Genomic DNA, 19,344 nt, shown 5'->3' with positions numbered 1-19,344 from the left:
TGCCTGGCACGTGGCCGCGCGTGGGGGGCGCGTAGGTCCGTGCCTGTGCTGGCGCGTGGGGGCGCGTGCGGGGTCCAAAAATTATTTTAAAAATATGGTTGTGATCCTGAGGTTGTGTAGAGCACGTTGATATATTCATTTGTCCATTTTGAGCAATGTATGAGAAGTTATTACGAGAAACGGGTTATGTGCTTTAAAGTTAACGTTTTTATAGTTGTTTCGCATTTAGGTGACACGTACCCAGAGGACGAGCGTGCACACGCGAGACAGGGGGGCTACGACCCTTCTACATACCAGTGAGTGGGCTTTTGTTTTCCGTATATACCTATATACATTTATATTCCCAGAAATTGATTTAAAAGGGTTATTTGCCTTATGCCATGCATGTTATTATTAACGTTTATGCATCATCACATTCATTAGTAGTGGCATGCATATACATATTTATATGTGGGTGCTGTGGAGGCATAGGTAAGTGCCAGGTAAGCGTTATTTAACGATTGCATTAAATAGTGGTTAGAGATGCTTAGAGAGCTCATAACCTGCACCCCCGGTGTTAGTGCTCCCGCCCAGAGTAGGGCACAGTCCTTCACGTGTTGTTCACCTCCCGCACCATACGCTCAGCTTGGATCCAAGCTAGGTGCATAGGCCTGTCGTACAGACCACGATAGGTGGTTCCGACTCGTAGGTGACCCGCGATTATTCGCACAGCCTTCACGTGATCGTAGCACTAGAGCGTATATATATGTTACACCCAGGCTTGTCGTACAGACCACTTTAGGTGGTTCCGACTCGTGGGCAGGTTTAGATATTGAGATTGAGATTTGAGCTCTAGATGTAGCCGTACAGGTCACGTAGGTGACTCCGGCTGCCTGATTACATGATATTGATATGGTTACACCTGGGCACTTGCATATCACTTTGAAATTTTGGCATGGCATATCTTGAGCATGATTGGCATACCCTTGAGCATGTTTTGCATGTTTACACATACGTACATATGTTTATTTTCTGGGAAGTATACAGGTTTTACGGCGAGGGGTTAGAAAGTATTTTATGAAATGGTTTTCAAAGAGCTTTGTTTTTGCCCACTCACGCTTTTGTTTTGCGCCTCTCCAGGTTCTAGTTGCTTAGCCGTTGCGGTGGTTTCCCTTGTGAGCTTTTCGGCGTTCTGACAGACACTCCACATCGTAGGGTCGCCTTCGGGCGTACTACCGTTGTTGTTTTAATTGGACTGCTATAGACCTGCTCTGAATTTGTATCGCACTAACTAGCACTCATTCTAGTACTTGTATGCTAGTTTTTAATTATTCGTACTTTCATATTACTACTTTAGCTTCCGCACGTGCACTTGGCTACGTCACCTTTGTGTGACGGCCAGCACGCTCCGATCTCGGTCGGGGTGTGTCACTTAAGCTCGTACACTTTATTATATACTAGCTTTCATGAACACGTATAATGTATTTTTTGAATCACAGCATGTTACGTGCGATTTACACGTTTTAAATATATTTATATGAGTAAATTGATAAAGTAAATGAATAATCTTAGATCATACTAGAAAAAATCTTTCATAAACCAATTAAAGCAGTTAAATCCACATAATAAAATCGGTCTCTATAAAGTTACATTAAGAATAGAGAAAATAATATTTAATAAACAATTGATTGAATCACATTATTTTCATTGTGAGGTTAAGCTCATCCCCTCTCCCTTAGTGTAGATAATATCGTTTGTAAAATTAAAAAAAAAAAAAAAAAAAAAACCAATCATTTGACAACTAATTTAATCACATTATTATCTGCGTGTGAAAGACTTTTTTTTATAACTGGCATTACACGCCTCTTAAGATGTTTTGAATGTATTTAAAACTAGAGAAAATAATATTGAATGAACAGCTGCTTGAATCACATTATTACTAGCCTATTGTGAGGTACTAATAAACAAGTAAAAGTACAAAAATAATTAATTATTTCAAAAACATTGTTAAAACGACGAAAATACCCTTACATTATTTGATACATTATTTTGGGATGCTTTTAAAATTCTTTTGTCTTGCAGACATTTTTGTTCAAATTTTTTTTGTTGAAGTTTGGTGATACCAAAAACACTGTTCACCTTTAGTGTTGATTTCATATATAGATGCATATGCATTTATATATATTATATGTATAGATAAACTAATCACTTTGATAGTGGGGTAATAGTGCTTCTGTGAGCAGCTAGGATAACACCAAAGATAAGGTTTTTGTGGGGCTCCATCATCTATTTGCTGCACTCTATCTTCTTCTTCTTGGCCTCATTCTTTGGATCTCTATCTTGGGAGTAGATGGACTCGGAAATCTGGATCATTCGAGAGAGATGAAGAGATGAGGGTGTGGGTTTGTGTGTAAGATGGGTATGTTAAATAAACAATGGAGGTTGCAAAATTTAAATTGAATGATCCGAATTTTTGAGTCTATCTGCTATAGAGGTAGAGATCCAAAGACGATCTCATGTTAAATTTTAATTCCACACATGCACTCAAATGGTGCACAATGCCCTCCTTATCTATTTAGTATCGGTATATATGTTGAAGGCTATTTCTGATAACAATAGTTAAAACAAACTAATATTTACATTTTACAATGTGTAATGTTATACGACAGAATTTTCCTTCACGCGTTACATAAGGATGTATCATTGGATGAAATTAGAAGCCATCACCTCAACTGCTTATTTTGGAATAAAAGGGGAATTGGTTAAAAATGCCAGGTAGCAAGTGATGGATCCCATCAAAGAAAGCACTTCCAATGGAAGCAAATGTCTCTACTTCTAACTTGGACATAACTTTTTTGACTTTATGGCTTTTAGATAAGCGTGGTTGAATTTAAATCTGCGTTTGCTTTTATTATTCTCATTGATACAACAATGTCTCTCTTTTTTTGGTACTCTATCACTTCAACCTTGAGATCCTCTTCGGATCTCCAGCTCTAGAGCCCATGGATTAAAAATGTCAGGCAGCAAGTGAGGGTTCCCATCAAAGAAAGCACTTCCAACGGAAGCAAGTGTCTCTACGTCTAACTTGGGACCTTTTTTTTTTAACTTTATGGCTTTTAGATAAACGTGGTTGAATTTAAATCCGCTTTTGCTTTTATTATTTGAATCAATACGGCAATGTCCATCTTTTCTTGGTACTTTATCACTTCAACCCTTGAGATCCTCTTCGGATCTCACGCTCTTGAGCTCAAGGATTGAGCAATTCTAACTATTCAAGAGAGAGATACTTCGGCGTTCGAGACAGATTATGTGTGTGTGGTGGGTCAGTGAGAATATACTAATGAAACTGCGTGATTTATATTGAACTGTCGGAATTGCCCAATCTCTAGGGTTCGGAATTTGATATCCGGAAAGAATCTCAATCCTAGCAGGTAGGTATATGGCGTACTGTTGGGACCATGTGATATCTCTTTGTATTCCCATGAGTGTCTTCTTAGTCTCAAAGAAAATGATGGAGAAACCGAGATAGATGTCTATAAGTCTCCAAAGAGAGAGATGAATCAGCCTCGTGCTTCTTTCAATAAGAACTTGCATTTTTATTATAACTTTTGATGTGCTATAGAAGAGCTTTTGGTAAAACGTTTTTGAGCCAAAGTGCTTTTTGATAAAGCATTTCAAACGGTCCCAATTTATGTTTTTCGTTTGTTAAGATCAATAATTCAAGACTCCCCAGAAATAGATGCATGAACACCCTTTAATACATAAGCATTTGAAGGTCATTTACTTTGTGAACCAAAAGCAAATCTGTTAACTCGTCTACAAATATTTCGACGCAAAATTCTAACGTCCATTTACACATGAAAAAGAATAACCTACGGCTACAAAACCACCATCCTCGACGCCTTCCCAAAAAAAAGCTGCAAACAACGTCGAACAGAGCTTTTTGCAGTGCGACCGAAGCTGCCTTCTCCGGCAAGCTATTAGCCAACACTTGTATTGGTAATGACCCGAAAATCATTCTCCACAAAACTGGAGCAGCAGCATTCCCATTCTTCCACTGACTTGGGAAATAAGTGAGCAAAAACTTTCGAACCCTTCTAAGTGACGGATATATCTAGTGTGTGTTTAAACCATGCTTGTCAAAACCTCCGTTCTTGTCCTAATTCTTTCATCAGAACCGGCATCATTATACCATCCGCTATTGACAGCACTGGAGGATGTCTTTGTTCCGGGAGGAGGAAACGGGGAGTTACTTAACGTGATAATATTATTCCTTTCGGACTCATCTGTGGATGGTTCGATGCTTGATAGGATCCGCTTGAGCTGAGGGCGCTGACAGAGAATTCGACCATTGTTCCATTTTGGGAAAGAAAAGGAAGCTGGCAGATTATCCTGCAGAAATGTATAAGCAGACTTTGCGATCGGTAGATCTTGTGTTATTGAGCTTTTCTCCATCTTCCCTCGTCTGATAGATAAACAAACAGATCAACCGCAGTCAGACAAGTTGATGAATGCAATACCAATAACAGCGTTAGAAACACTTCAAATTCTATTTCTGGAATGTAATGTGTCGTAATTTTAAAAATAGCATTTCGTGCTTTTTTCTCCTTTTGTTTTCCCCCTTTTGTATCCGTCCCCAACAAAAGACTTTGATCTGTGAGTTCTAATGCAATATAAAATAGCTGTATTTATGCAAGTTTAAGAATACGCCAAATGACACCTAATGGCATGTTTAAGTATAGCCTATTTTGCTGAAAGAAAAAACATTCGTCAGACTTGCCCATGTATAGATTATGTTTCGAGTTTTAACTTTTATTTCTCATGCTTGTTATGTTAAAGTCAAAGCGGAATTTTTTTTGTTAAGGAGTAACAGCACATCATCAATATCCTCAAATGCACACAAGCAGCGATATATGCAGTATTCAACAATAGACCTAACAACGAGAAACTGGGAATACGTAATTTTTACATAAATCCTAGCATACCCAGACCATATAAACCCTACTATTTAATCAAGAGGCTTTCAGAACAAGAACATCAGAAAAGAAATGTAGAATGAAAAGAGCAGCTTACACTACAACAACAGTTGCAAGATGGGGTAGATCCTCGCCATTGAGGAACATCTCATACATATTGTTTAGCCAAACTGACATTGCTGTATATGCACCGCCTTGCCACATTCTGCAAAATGGCCAACGTCAAGATTGAAATAAAGCTGAGAAAGAACATGGCTAGAAAGAAACAAATTCTCCAAATACCTGTGCACATCAACAGACACCACAAGTTTATTTTTACGAAAAAGTTCAGGAAAAAGCCCCCGCTGTGTTGCTTCATTAAGAACTCGCACAGCTCTTTGTTTCTGACCCAACCACCAAAGTGCTTCTAGTAGCGTGTTGTAGAACCTCATTCCCAAGCCACATCCTTCGGATTTTAATTTGTCAAAAACATACTCTACCATCTGCCAGTTAGAGTCATCATCATAATCTCCCTTGATCATCTGCCCAATCACTTGATGAATATTCGATGCCCTGTTTGTAAGCATCTCATTCAGCAACACATTGGCATCATCCCACCTGAAAGCAAGAAGAAGACTTTCAAAACTTTCAAAATCCCATGGACCAATGATACTCATGAAAGCTTCAAGAGTAATCAAAGTACCCTTGTTTTGAAGTTCTCCTGTGACCAATTGCTAAAGGCTATAAGATAAACAATGTAGTGAATGGAGAATGACGGGTACATCTTTAAGGTGGCAGAGGCCATACTACACATATTTATTGCCAGTTCTCTTAGTTGTTGGATTCTGTGATAGAGAGTATGTACTGTCTGGAGCAGTGCAAGCAACTAATATAACATGGACTTTTTAAGAATTAAGAGTTTAGGAAGACAGATGTTACGATACTAATGTAACACAAATTAAGAATTTATGAACATAATAAGACTGGTAGGTTAGTTACTGAAGCTCAGTAATCCTAAATCCTTCATTGCCACTCCTCTTAGCAAATACATATCTTATGTGCTCCAGGGAACATATGATGTTGGATAATTGTAAGCGTAACCATTAGCTTAAAAATTGATGGCTTACTATAACAAATGAAAGCAAAAAAATTGTGAAACTATTGAGTGAATACTGACCTGTCACTCCTTGCATAAACAGCAAGCATCATGCAGTAGCACATGACACTGGGTAATATTCCTGAGGCTTTAATCTCTTGGAAGTGCTCCTCACACTCATTAACAAGACCTGCAACGCAGTAAACGCTTAAAACTGCCTCAAGTGTCCACTCATCGGGATCGCATCTTGTCTTTTCCATCTCAACGTATGCCTTGATAGCTTCTTCAAATTGACCTCCTTGCCTAAAAGCTTCTATCATGCCATTGACTGTATGGACATTCCGGGCAACACCAGCCTTGCCCATTATTAACAAGACTGCTTCAGTCTCCCTGTATAGTCCGCCTCTTGCAAATGCATATATCAGTGAGTTGTAGCTTTCAACGGATGGTTTGCTTCCCACTTCATTCATTGTGTTGAAGGCAACAAGAGCTTCGTCATACAATGCCGCTTGCCCATATGCTTCAATAACCCCTGTATAAGCCTTGGTACTAGGCACTATTCCATTCTCGTGCATGTGATGTAAAATTTTCTTGGAATCCTCATGGAGTCCTCCCTTTCCACAAGCATATATCAACCCTTCATACGTCTCCATATTCGGCTCGATTTTCTCCTCCACCATATCATGAAACAAAGTCACTACTTCCTTAAAATACCCACCCTCCCCAAACACCTGTATAAGAATGTTATATGTAGCTGCATCTGGCTCCGTATTGCTCACCTTCATCTCAAGAAAAAGCTCTCGAACATCATCATACCTTCCATGCCTCCCATACAAATTCAGCAAAATACTATAAGTAGCAGCATTCGGCATACACCCCGCAGCCTGCATCTGCCTAAACACACCCATTGACTCTCTAATCGACCCCAATTCAGCATATGCCTCCAGTAACACATTATACGACGTAATATCAGGCAAATTCCCTCCAGCTTCCATCTCTTTAAGAAGCTCCGAGACTTTCTCGAGCTTGTCCAATTTACCAAAAGTTTCAACAAGGTAACGATACGTGGTCATATCTGGAACAATCCCACCCTCATTCATAGTCCTGAACACCATCTCTGCCTCATCGCCTAACCCTCTACCAGCACAAGCACTAAGCAAAGTATTATAAGTAACAAGGTCAGGCTGTATTCCTTCGTGCCGCATTTCGGCAAACAATCCTAATAACCCTTCCCAATCCAGCCCACCTCTAGCACAGGCATTGAGCACAGTATTGTAAGTCAAAATACTCGGCGGAACCTTATCTTTCTTCATTCGATCAAGAAATTCAAGGGATGTTTCATACTGACCGTTACGCCCGTAGGCATTGATCAATGCGGTGTAGCTGAAGACGCTGCGGACCACGCCCTGGCTAGGCATTTCGTCGAACACCTCGGCGCACTTATCCAGCAGCCCCTCGCGGCCGAGCAAGCTGATCATTATCGTGTATATGTGCTCGTTCGGCTTGCACCATATCTGACGCTGCATATACTTGAAGAGGCGAAGCGACCGCTGCCAATCGCCGCGCGCCGCGAACTCCTTGAACACCAAAGCGAAGTCGTTTAGTGACAGCTTGTTCTTGAAGATGTCGAGGCACCGGGCGATGCTGCCGCGCGGAGGGAGGCTGCTGAGCTTGTTGATTAGGGTTTCGACGTCGTAGCTGTACTTCCCCTTCTCCACCGTCACCGACGGGTTCCCGAGGATGAGGTCCTTCGGCTTCGCCCTGGCCGAGAACTCCAGCCGGCAGTCGCCGGAGAGGAAGGTCGTGCGGCCGGAGAGGAATCTCCGGTGGGTTGATGAGTTGGTGAGAACGGTGAGGTGGTGGGACTTGGGGTTAATTTTGGAAATTGAGGTGGAGAGAGGCGAAGAGCTGGAAATGGAGAGCGTGGGGGAGAAGGACATTTCGGTAAGTAGGCTCGCATGAGCCTCTCGGAGCTTCGGATTGGATTTTCTCTGTGAAATTCTCGAGAAAGTTACAGTAGATAACAGAAGGGGAGAGCGGGTGGGAGAAGACTGAGCTTGAAGAAGGACACGTGGAAGCGGTTGTGGATAACAGGGGGAAGAAGGCGTGTAGAGTGGTGGGTCGGGTCCAATTATAACCGGTTATCCACCCGAACCGTGCCCACAGTAAGTAAGTAAGCAGGCCCGCAATCGCCGCCACCCAACCCAACTGTCGTACCGCGCATTTGAAAGCACCCTTTTCCCACAATGTAAATAAATCTTTTTCGGATCTCTTCCATCAAGACCACTAGATTAAGTGATTCAGATTTTTTAAATTTCATTTAATGATAAAAAATTATCATAACTTTTAATAAATCAAAACAAATAAGCCGTTGAATGAAATCTAAAAAACCCGAATCACTTGATGGAGTAATTTTGATAAAAGAAATCTGGGGAAAATCTCTTTCCTCCCGCAACAAGCCCAAATGCATGTCATCGAGCCACGTGTTTGCTCACCACGTTCGCGCCTAATAGACGTCTACGTCACCAAAAGTGGGACCGTGATTATGGATCGAGACCCACAAACCTCAATAGAGTAACTGAAAACGCAAAAAAAACACAAAAACCGCACCGGGGTCTGCGGCTCGTCAGGGGTCGTGGCAAACATCGCAATTCAAGGAGGGCAACAAGGGTAAATCGGTAATACGATAAAAACATTCAGTTCCTAACAGACAGCTGCTGCGAAGTGAGGGGGGCAAACTGAAAAACCTCCGCGTCTTCTTCTTCTTATTCCTCCCCTTCTTTCTTCTTTTTACTCAGACACAAAAACGACTTCGTTTTAAACCTGCGACGGCGTCGGGATTGAATGCATTGGCGGAAATGGACGAGTCCGAGGTTGTAATTTCGACTCTTCCCCTTGAACTCTGAACTCTCCCACCAACTAACTACTTTTTTTTTTGGGGTCTATGATCTTGTATAGTGTTCGGTTTGCTGTCGAATTTTGTTTGACTTTGCTTGGTGGGTTTTGGGTTTTGTATCAGAAATTGACGGTGCTGAAGAAGGCGTACGCCGAGATAATTCTCAACACGGCGAAAGAGGCGGCGGCTCGAATTGTGGTGTCGGAGAGGAAAGCTCTGCGGTTCCAGAGGGAGCTCTTTACGGCGAAAGACGAGGCCTTTCGGATGCTTCTTAGGCTCAAACAAATGTTGGATTCGAAGGTAACATGTTTTTGTCTCAAATGGGAAATATGGGATTGCGCCTTTGTCTGTTTGGATGTTGGGTTTGACTGTCCTTGATTTTCTGTGGATTCAGTAATGTGGTTTTTGCAGTTTGGATTGGTCAAAGCTGTGTTTTGTGAACTAAGTTAGTGTAATTTTTGTTTGGTTAAGGTTGTGTTTTTGTCAACAACATACGATCAGTTGTTTGGTTAAGGATATATTTGTTTTCATTTGAAAGGGGATTTCTTGGAGAAAAAGACATGCTTGTTGTTAATTTACTGATGAAATGAATCGAGGGTTTGATTGATTTCGCCGTGTGTTCAGGCTGGTGAGGCAAAGATGATGTCCTTGAGTCAACAAGAAAAGATTGACGAACTCGAAGCGCAGCTGCAGGAAGCTGAGGATATAGTGAAGGAGCTTAGGGAAGAGTTGAGTGAAGTGCAGGCTCAACTGGAGAAGGCGAGAAGCAATCCAAGACAGCCGGATGGGCAAAATTTAGAGAGTGATACTGCAGCTCGAGGGTCAATAACATCGCAATTGAATTTGCAGCTAGATGCAATTGCAACTCAAGAAACGAATTCAATTTCGAATGGGACATATGAGAGGAAAGGGTGTTACGGTGGAAATGATTCTCTTAAGGATAATTACTATGTTCAAAATCCTGATTTCGCCTCGTTAGTAATGAGAAGTAAAGATCCTGAGTTATACAGAAATGGATGCACTCAGAGAATTCGTGCATTTGAAAGAAACCTGTTGGATGAAAAATTCTCTCTTTCTGGACTTCTTGATGATGGGAAGAATGTAACACTCATCGGAGGAGATGATGAACAACTGTGTAAAACCCCTAAAATAAACGGTGATAATACGAATGGGGTAGAGGGGAACCTGGAAGAACTGAAAGTGATGCAGGCAGATGGTAGCCATATTCAAGCACCTGCCTTTACGTCCTTTCAGAAGAAGAGAAAGAGAGCAGCTAGATTTAGGAGAAGTAAAGCTCCCTCATGCAGGTATCTTGATCCTCATCAGTTGATGGAAATGCGCCAAGTATCTGATTTATCATGCACTAGAACTTCTGCTTCTTCACTCAATAACAGTGTTCTCCCAGATAATGCTTCCAAGAAGTCTGAAGATGAAATTCAAAAAGTCACATCATCCATTTCAACCTCAAAAATACTCCCGGATAAAACTGAAACGAGTACACAGTCGGAATGTGGTAATGTTACCGAAAATGATAGTGTTCATAAGGCAACGAATAATGACAAGACGTTTATTGAAGAATCCAGATTGACCGGACAGGAGTGTATATGTGCTGAGAGCTTGAAGGTTCTGGCATGCAAAACAGATGTTGAAAAAGATTATCCATTAGATAAGTCAGATACGAAAGTATCCGATTTAGACGATGGCACTGCTAGTCAACCTGAAAACAATAAGTTTCTCAAATATACATTCTGCAGAAAACGCAAGAAGGACACGTTGAGCAACCCTGAAAGCAAGTCTCTTCTTGACAATGACACTTTGGAAAGGAACACAGGCGAGGAACAAAATGGTTCTATAGAGCCACAGAAATCGAGCTTGTTGATTGAATCATCCCGGGAAAGTCGACGACTAGCACAGGTTGCTCGTCAGGTAGGGATAATCATGATATTAGTGTTTACTTCTTGTCATGTGTGTTTCTTTGCATATAAGTGTTCTTGTGTCACCTCTGGCTTACATTATTGTATACGAAAACTACTGGTAGAATTAGTAAAAGTTATCCAAGAAGCAAGAGTAACATTTTAGTGGTGAATACTGAGAAGGTCAATCTGAGTGCTTGCCTAGTTTGTCTTCTGTTCTTCCCCGCAAAAGATTAAGTATGTCTGTATTACCCTGAAAAATATTGTGAATTTGAGCCGAACTCAAGCTGGTTCGATGTTGAAATGCTGTTTGGTGTTGCCATATCAATAACCTGGAATAGGATGCCAATGACCATAGTTGTGTAAGATTGTCATTCGCCCTGATCACACCCCTAAAAGATTCATAACATTCGCCAAGAGATTTATATCTTTCCAAAAATGATCAATTGCCATGTAAAATCTCCTTCTATCAAGTTTTTCATTGTGTTTTTCGGATTCTTGAAGATCAACTTTTATTGCATTACACTTGTCCCGTTGTCGTTCTTGTTTGTCTGTTTCACTGAAGTTTCAGATGCCTCGGAGTGATTTGCCTCCGACTTTTTTTTGGATATCCTAGGGCATTGTGCTTACCTATTCATCAACTCTTTCTTTCACCTTAATAGGAGCCTGCATTACTTTCAACTTGTTTTTGGTTTATCCCTAATTTCCTCAGCCGAGGGATTGAGCAGCCTGAAGTTTTCTTTGTTTAGAAATGAATGTAAACAGTCAACAATCTTGTAGCCTTGAACAACTTTACCTGTTGGGAAGTTGGATGAGAATCGAATAACGTTACTTACGATGCCTTGTGCGTTTTCTGTTGCACAGCTTATATCTTTGTCGGAGAAGAAGTGGCGGTGATAGAGATCTTGACGGACTTTGCAGAGGAATGGCGAGGATATTGAAGTCGAATTAGAAAGAATGCCAGATGAACTGCATCTGGTATAAGAGAATCAGAAGGATGGACAGTTCCATTGTTCGAATTAGTAGTAACAAATTGGCAATGTTTTCCAAATTGCAGCATATACTAAATGATTAAATTGCAATTTTTTTTTCATTCAGAATGCTTCTTTTTGTAAATGCTGCTCAAATCTCACTTAGTGAGTCACTAAATTATGAATGAAACTGATTATCATAACTGGTAATTACTAGTTTTAATTGGGAATTTACCTCCTCTCTTGTTCCTTTTGGGTAAATAGATTTTGGAATTCACTCATTTGCTATGCATCCTTGATGAAATAGTAGTTTACTAACCCGAGTAATTTAGGGCGTACATAATTCACCTCATAGGTCAAACGGTTGTCAACAGAGGATAGCACTTTTACAAAGTGTTTTTGGCTCTTTATACCAAAAGTACTTCTATTCATAAGCGTTTTCTGCTAGAAGTGCTTTTTATTATAAACACGTAACAATATACAATAAAAAGATGGATTTTTCCAAAGGAAGTTCACAACAGGTGCTTCTCCTAAAAACATTTCATGACTTGTAAACATTTAAGTTTTTATGTCAAACATAGTCAGAAACGTTTTTTATTGTCACATAATGTTTTTAGTCATCTCAAATCCGATTCCAAAAATACCCTTACTTACTTGAATTCAGCTCTATCACACACCTTAATTACTTGTTTAGTTACAAACTCACGCTATTTCACCTTCAATATGAAGGGACAAAATTTGGGGTTTAAATAGTAAAATATAGAAAAAGAGGCTTTGAATTAGTTGTGGAGCTTATTGAAGACCTCAAGCAGTCGGAGCTTGCGCGCAGCACACTCCCCCCACACACAGACGATACCAAAAAAACTCGCAGAGAGAGAGAGAGACTGAGAGAGAAATGGGGATAGTGAGCAAGGCAGGGGATTGGGCATTCAAGGCGTTCACGGCGGGGCTCGGCGTCACCACTTTATACCTCACCGCCACCTTCTCCGCCAATGTCTACAAAGGCCTCGCCTGGCACAAAGCTCAATCGGTAACTCTAACACCTCTCTCTCTCTCTCTCTCTCTCTCTCTCTCTCTCCAGCTAGGGTTTCCTTTATGCGTTCAATTATTGGGGATAATTTCTATGCTCTGTGATCTCGTATGAAGCATGAAAGATCGTCCCTTTTCGTTTAAACCTACCCTAATTTTTCTGTAATTACATAAATTTATAAGATGTTAGGTTGTATTAGCAGTTTAATTATTGGATTAACATTACACAAATTGCATCTCTGGCTCTGGGTAGGTATGTGTGAATTGAATTCTGATGGGAGCTCTAGCAGAATAGAATGATAGGGTTTATTGGGAATTATAACTTGAGAGGATGATGAACCTCAGCTTAACTGATCCAAAATAAGCACTTGGGTAGATTTGGAACCAGAAATGTATCTGTTTGATGAAGTTTATGCATCCCCGACTATGTTAGATAACCGGATATTTTGCGAAAATCGTTGCAGGGGCCGATTTCCTGTATTCAGGGCGGTTTATTATTCCCACATTTCGATAGTGAAAAGCTTTTGAACCCCTAACCGCGCGCCCTAATGAACAGTAGCTATTCCCGTTGCTTTGTTAGAGTAAGGATTGATCAATGTGAATGACTGCAAATTGGAAATATGTGAGTGCTGGTATATGCCGTCGCTTTTGTTTGGCTCCAGTGCGATTGGTGTGATTGTTATACCAATCCCTTAACAAAATGGTACAACTGCTTCTATAATCTAAGTACCCGAGAAAACCACAACCTAGCACGATTATACATACGCGAATCCTTTCGACGGAAGTATGCAATAAGGCCGCAGTTTTCATAGTATAGATTTTCGGAGTTGTGATCAAGTGCTTAAGATGCTATTCAAATCTGTTGAGTGTTATCTATCTTGTCATCAAAACTGTAAAAAAGATGACGATACAGTTACTAGTTAAATCCGTGTTTTTTGTGTTTCTAGCGGAAAATGGCGTCGTATATAATGCTTTCGTAGGCTTCTTGTTTAACCCTTTTTCAGTAGCTCCCCAACCGAGTTTCTTTTTCTGCGCAGAAAATCGAGAAAGAGGGTGCTACTGCTGAGCAAGCCCCTTAATTTTGAGTTTTCACGGCAGTCAGGTGCGTCCGGGAACCTTATCCTCTATGAACATTATGGTGTTGGTCTTTGCCCTTCACGTTTTAAGTAATTGAATTAGATTTTGAACCAGTAGAGCCATTAGTTGGCTTTACTTCCAAATGCTATGGAGATATTTGTGATTCGGATGGCGCATTTTATTTCTATGTGATTTCGATGACTTGAATATGTAACTGTTTTTCAATATTTGCTAAATAAACTTTTCTGAATTGGAAATTCATCGACTCGTATGTTCTTGGAATTCCTTTGGTGACAAGCCAGACCTTTTCATATGCCTTGAGTTTGTTCAGAATGGACCGGCATTGATCGGGATTCGTGGCCGTTGGATCCTTAGCCATTGGATCTTCGATTCAGGCCGGTCCATTCAAGAATTTTCGCATATACCTGGCCTTTCAAGAATTATAGCCCTAATGATGAAACATAGTTGCGTACATAAAATTAAAGGTCGGCTCGGGTCGGGTTGAGTTGGCGTTGTCCAATTCCGAAACGAGTAGACAATTGAGAGCACTTATGATCTATGGTTTTTACTTGGAACTGTATAAATTTGTAACGAAACAAACAACGGTACTCGAAAAGTATAGAATTCATCATCATCATATCTTAAAACTCTTTAAGAGCAAGTAGTAATCAGTGAGAAGAAAGCTACAAAATGATACTCTACTCCTCTGTACACAATACATTCTCTGTACCAACTACCAGGAAAAGTGGCATTTGTTGATATATCACTCCTTTGAAATCTTACTGCAAAGAACAATAAGAGGTGCACTTACCGAATAGCACGCAATATATTGCTTTCTGTATCTTCGTTTAATCGTATGAAAGACTACTATCGTCGGTATACTCAAGAGTACGACGGTTGCAAATTTTCCTGGAGGCTGCTCTTATGATAAACCGAGAAGGCGAGAATATAGCACAAACCTATTACCTTCACTTTGCCTTGATCATGCATCGATCACACCAGGCCGGTGACAAACTCAAACTTTCCGGCTGAAATTATGCTGCAGGGACTGGTAAACGTAATCTGGAGAAGGGAAATGCGACTTAAGTTAATGCCTAGCAGTACAAGAAACGAGTTATTACGTGCGGAAACATTTGTGCAGTACCTGCTGATTTGACTGGCTAGCGACGTGCTCCTTCAGACACACCCCTTGAGCCACTCCGAATCTCTGCCAAAGGGTTTACAATGAATCCACTCCTATCCTGGAGCTGAAACCTAAGGCTCTCTGATGTTTCAGCATTGCCATTGTCATCGGCTCTGTAGCGCATAGCTGCTGCCGGAGCAATGCCACTGGCATTAGGATACCTTGAGGTTGAGTACCTGCCTTCTGTTTTCCTCCAGAACTTGGAACTCCAAAAATCGGCACCAGGTAGCAGGCAACATGAGCTGCGGCGTGAGTCAACTTTGGTCATCCTTCCACTTGACAAGGCCAAATCATATGAGATCCCATCCAGTGCTAGCTCTAGCCCATGCACACGGGTCTCCAACGAACGCATTCCAGTTTGCGAGCTACCCATGAATTTCTAATGTAAGAAGTGAAATGAAGAAAATGATTAGAATAAGCCCTACACCAAAATGCACTACAAGAGTTGGTTATACTTGTTAACAACAGATTAAATATAATATAGGCATATTTAGTGCTGCAATTATCCAGGAAAATAACACAAATTACTTAAGAGTAAACTCGATTTCAAGCCGTGGAAACAAACCTGCACGAGATCAAGTAAACTGGACTGCTGCTTTTCAATCTGAAGAAGTTGATTGCGGATCAGGGATAAATCCTCGCATTCTCTGCGGTTCTTATGACTATTCTCGGTAACATTACTGACTACAACGGGAGATTCCGCTCTCTCCTCATGATATGGAGCCACACGAGATCCTGACCTTGACCCACCAAATTTGTGCACTTTGTTATCAGAACTCCTATGGAACAAGGCCCGTTTTGTGTTCCCGTCGATCCTTCTTTCTGGGATATTCTCATCCGTCTCCTTAAAACCGTCATTAAAAGCCCCAGCCGATGAGGGAGCGCTAAGCACACTAATCTCAGCTTCCCAATCTGAAGGCTTCTTATGACCTGGTTTCCGAAACATTCCTGGATTCACTTTCTTGTCATTACTCATCAAAGTACTTCTGTTCCTAGCAGTGGTAGCATAAGAACTATCAGGCGGAGTTGATATACTAGCCGGAGTAGGTTTCTTCTTCAATTGGCGAGCACCGGAACCAGGAACGTTGCAGTTTCTGGACCTAGCCGGCTGGCGTCCATCACCTGCATTCTCTGGATTCATCAAAGAACCCGAATCCAATAAACAAAAGAACATCAGATAAAATCATATCAAAGACTATAATACCTACTAATCCAATGAATTTACATAAAACTAAGATCGATTAATCATCCATTGGTATGAGCAATCAATGATTCAAATCTAGTAATACCTTTGGAGGAAGCAATCGATTGCGGCGGCGGCGAAGCCTCATCGGAGAGATCAGGAATCTGCTTCCATGCTTCCATCATCTGATTCATAACCTCCCTAACACCCTTCACCTATTGCAAGCCATTTCCAAATCACCCACATTAGCAAATTAAACAAAATTAAGTACGCTAGAAACTCAATAATTAAATAATTATTTATGAAAACAAAGGAATTAAAATTACCTTATCGAACTTCCGAGCCTCGAACGTTCTCAAAGACCCAGCTTTGAACTCCGACAACTCGTCTCTCTCCACAACCGCCAGCTTGGCCAGCGCTTCCGCCGCGGCCTTCCTCGCGGCCCAGTCCTCGCTGCTCAGGAACCCGACGAGGCAAGGAACCAAGCTCCTCAAAGCTCCGTGACCCGACGCCCCGCCCGACCCGATCACCGACCCGATCAACGTCAGCACCGCCGGCTTCGCTTTATACCCGTCGCACTTTACCAGTTTCTCGAGCCTAGGCAGCAGCCTCGACAGCTTCGCGGGTTCCGGGTCAGGGGCGGAGTCGATTCCCGACGCCAGGCAGAGGGCCGACCCGATCTGCGAGTTCGGGTCCTGCTCCGTGAAAAGCGCGTCTGTTAACGGCTTCAGAAAAGAGCCGAAAGAAGAGGGCTTGGTGACATGGCAGGAGAGGGAAGCGACGGCGGTTTGGCAGGCAGATCGGACAGCGGAGTCCGGGTCGCGGAGGCGCTTGGTGATGCTGTTGAGCATTTTGGTGAGGTGCGGGGACAGCGAGTCGCCGTGGGTTTCGGAAAGGACGGTGATCATGTGGACGCATTGTCGGCGGACAGGAGACTTGTCGGAGGCGTCGGTGGCCTGGATGCAGGAGAGGAAAACGGGTACGGACGTCGGGTCGAGGGTTCGGGCGATGGATTCGAGTTCGGAAGCTGCGAGGGAGTACGTGTCACGGTCGGAGAGCTTATTCAGGCAGATAAAGACCCGGTGCTTGAGGTTCTGGGCGGGAGGCATTGTGGATGAAGCCAGTTTGGTGGAGTCGAGTCGAGTTTACGGTTCCGGCGGCGGAGCTTCCGGAATCTCCAGCAGCATTGCCGGTGGAGCTGATGGTGGTTCTGTCGGTGTGTTTTTGGAGAGAAAGGTGGTTCGAGGCTTTACGCTTTTTAAACTGAAAGAGAAAAAGGAGTCGGTGCGCGGAAGTTTTCAGGAGGGTAATGATGACGGTGTCGTTTCGGTAAGGGGATGAAGTCGTTATTCGTTAATTTCCTGTTTAAGAGAGTGATTATGATTAATGACTGGCAGGGTGAAGGATTACCAGTTTTTTACTTCACTCAAGGATAATTTAGTCATTAAACCTTGCTGGATTTCCAAATCACCTTCAATCAGTATGTTTACTTGCAACAAGGGAAACAAAAAGTCGTGAATTTAGGGGACAAAGAATGGGAACGTGATTAACTAACTTTACGAATTAATCTGAAATCGGATTTTTATTTATGTATCAGATTACGGATTATATTATGAGTATCATATATTTATTTATTTCCGCATTCTCTAAGTAAATAAAAGACAAAAGAAATAAAAGAACACAAGAAAGAAATCAAACTGTGAAATCGATTTATTTTAATAGATTATATGATGTGACGGTCGATGGTTAAATTATTTTTTATAATTTACAAAATGAGTTAAACCATCAACGGTCACATCATGTGGTTTACAAAATATGATTCAAGTAAATGAAGAGATTTTTCAATGTGTTGGATCGCGATCTGATAGATTAAATGTAATAACACAAGTGGTTGGATACTTGAAAAAAACTTTACAACAACTTGTATTATAACATTTGGTGCATTGGGTCTTATTTACGACAAACTGAAAAATTTCTCCATCTGATAGGGAGTGGTTCACGTGAGCTCGACACCATGCTAGAATCGGATTGGTCCAATTGGGTAACTTCAAGAAAAGGATGGAGGGAGAAGTGAATGAGGATCCTCTTCGGATCTTCATTGTAAGGATTCTGGAGATCATATAATCGTATCTATTTATCGTACATTATACAATTAGAAATTATTTTAAATCTTATATTTAAAATTGAATACAAATAATATTTGATAAAAATTGATCACACAATTTATGATGAACAAACACGATTAAAAGGTTCTCTAGATCCTTCCAAAAAGGATCCGAGGACCTGAATTCGGGGGAAGTGAATTAGATTTAGGGGACAAGATAGCACGTGAATAATTATAACGCCGGCAGTAAATTGTTATGGTTGGTACGTGGGTGGGTTAATTTTGGGCCTAGCATTAAGGTGGTCACGTGACCGTTGTGCCTACAAATTTTTTTTTTTTTTTTTTTTTTTAAATAAACGATATTATCTATACAAAGAGTGAGATGATAGACTTAACCTCACAATATGATAGCAATAATGTGGTTCAAATTCGTTTTTGACAAGAATCGGATAGCAATAATATGGTTCAAATTCGTTTTTGACGAGAATCGAACCTAAGACCTGTTACTTACAAATAAAGAAGAATATCACTAGACCGTAGTACTAAATGAAATAGTTCTAGTAATAAATGATTACACTTGTAGTGAAAGAGATCTGGTAATACATTTGATATGCAAGTAAATCATAACATAATACGTAGTGGTTTACTTGATCATGTTTAAGAACTAATTAATTAAAGATTATTAAACTAAATTTTCGATTAATCCTTTGTTTGTTGCACCTACCAATAGGAGGGGTTGAACTAATTAAAGATTTAATATGTTAGCGTATTGGCATGCTAATGGATACAAAATTATAAAATTTCTGACCATGTGCATCAGATAATTTATAAGAGGGTGTCGATTTTTAAGGGTTCGTTTGAAATTGCTTTTAAAATAGTTGCAAACGTTTTTTTATGAGAGCGTTTTTAGAATTAATTCTTAGTAAAAATGCAACTGAATAGCACTTGAATTGCTTCT

The 19,344-nt window shown here is 40.9% G+C and overlaps 3 protein-coding genes and 1 long non-coding RNA gene across 4 annotated transcripts; 2 read left to right on the top strand and 2 right to left on the bottom strand.

Annotated features, from left to right (window-relative positions):
- Window positions 1–3,719: 3,719 nt before the first annotated feature.
- Window positions 3,720–8,091, bottom strand: LOC137712912 (pentatricopeptide repeat-containing protein At1g74850, chloroplastic). The gene is made up of 4 exons (XM_068452113.1): window positions 6,112–8,091; window positions 5,238–5,552; window positions 5,053–5,160; window positions 3,720–4,444 (listed from the first exon to the last, which is right to left on the bottom strand). Exons 1-4 carry the CDS (start codon window positions 7,968–7,970, stop codon window positions 4,105–4,107), a joined length of 2,622 nt encoding a protein of 873 aa, XP_068308214.1. The 5' UTR covers window positions 7,971–8,091; the 3' UTR covers window positions 3,720–4,104.
- Window positions 8,092–8,767: 676 nt separating this feature from the next.
- LOC137713838 (uncharacterized) lies at window positions 8,768–12,033 on the top strand. The gene is made up of 4 exons (XM_068453193.1): window positions 8,768–8,903; window positions 9,050–9,226; window positions 9,551–10,852; window positions 11,704–12,033. Exons 1-4 carry the CDS (start codon window positions 8,889–8,891, stop codon window positions 11,734–11,736), a joined length of 1,527 nt encoding a protein of 508 aa, XP_068309294.1. The 5' UTR covers window positions 8,768–8,888; the 3' UTR covers window positions 11,737–12,033.
- Window positions 12,034–12,554: 521 nt separating this feature from the next.
- On the top strand, window positions 12,555–14,181 carry LOC137712729 (uncharacterized). Its single transcript, XR_011065239.1, has 2 exons — window positions 12,555–12,840; window positions 13,877–14,181. It is a non-coding gene; the product is annotated as an uncharacterized lncRNA (long non-coding RNA).
- On the bottom strand, window positions 13,876–17,557 carry LOC137712728 (TORTIFOLIA1-like protein 3). The gene is made up of 5 exons (XM_068451872.1): window positions 16,609–17,557; window positions 16,389–16,497; window positions 15,665–16,230; window positions 15,061–15,478; window positions 13,876–14,978 (listed from the first exon to the last, which is right to left on the bottom strand). Exons 1-4 carry the CDS (start codon window positions 17,389–17,391, stop codon window positions 15,077–15,079), a joined length of 1,860 nt encoding a protein of 619 aa, XP_068307973.1. The 5' UTR covers window positions 17,392–17,557; the 3' UTR covers window positions 13,876–14,978; window positions 15,061–15,076.
- Window positions 17,558–19,344: the final 1,787 nt, after the last annotated feature.

The sequence above is a fragment of the Pyrus communis genome, chromosome 13, assembly GCF_963583255.1.
Source record: "Pyrus communis chromosome 13, drPyrComm1.1, whole genome shotgun sequence".
Taxonomy (NCBI): Eukaryota; Viridiplantae; Streptophyta; class Magnoliopsida; order Rosales; family Rosaceae; genus Pyrus; species Pyrus communis.
The sequence above is the reverse complement of the archived record's forward strand: the minus strand, read 5'-3'. Positions and strand labels throughout refer to the sequence as shown.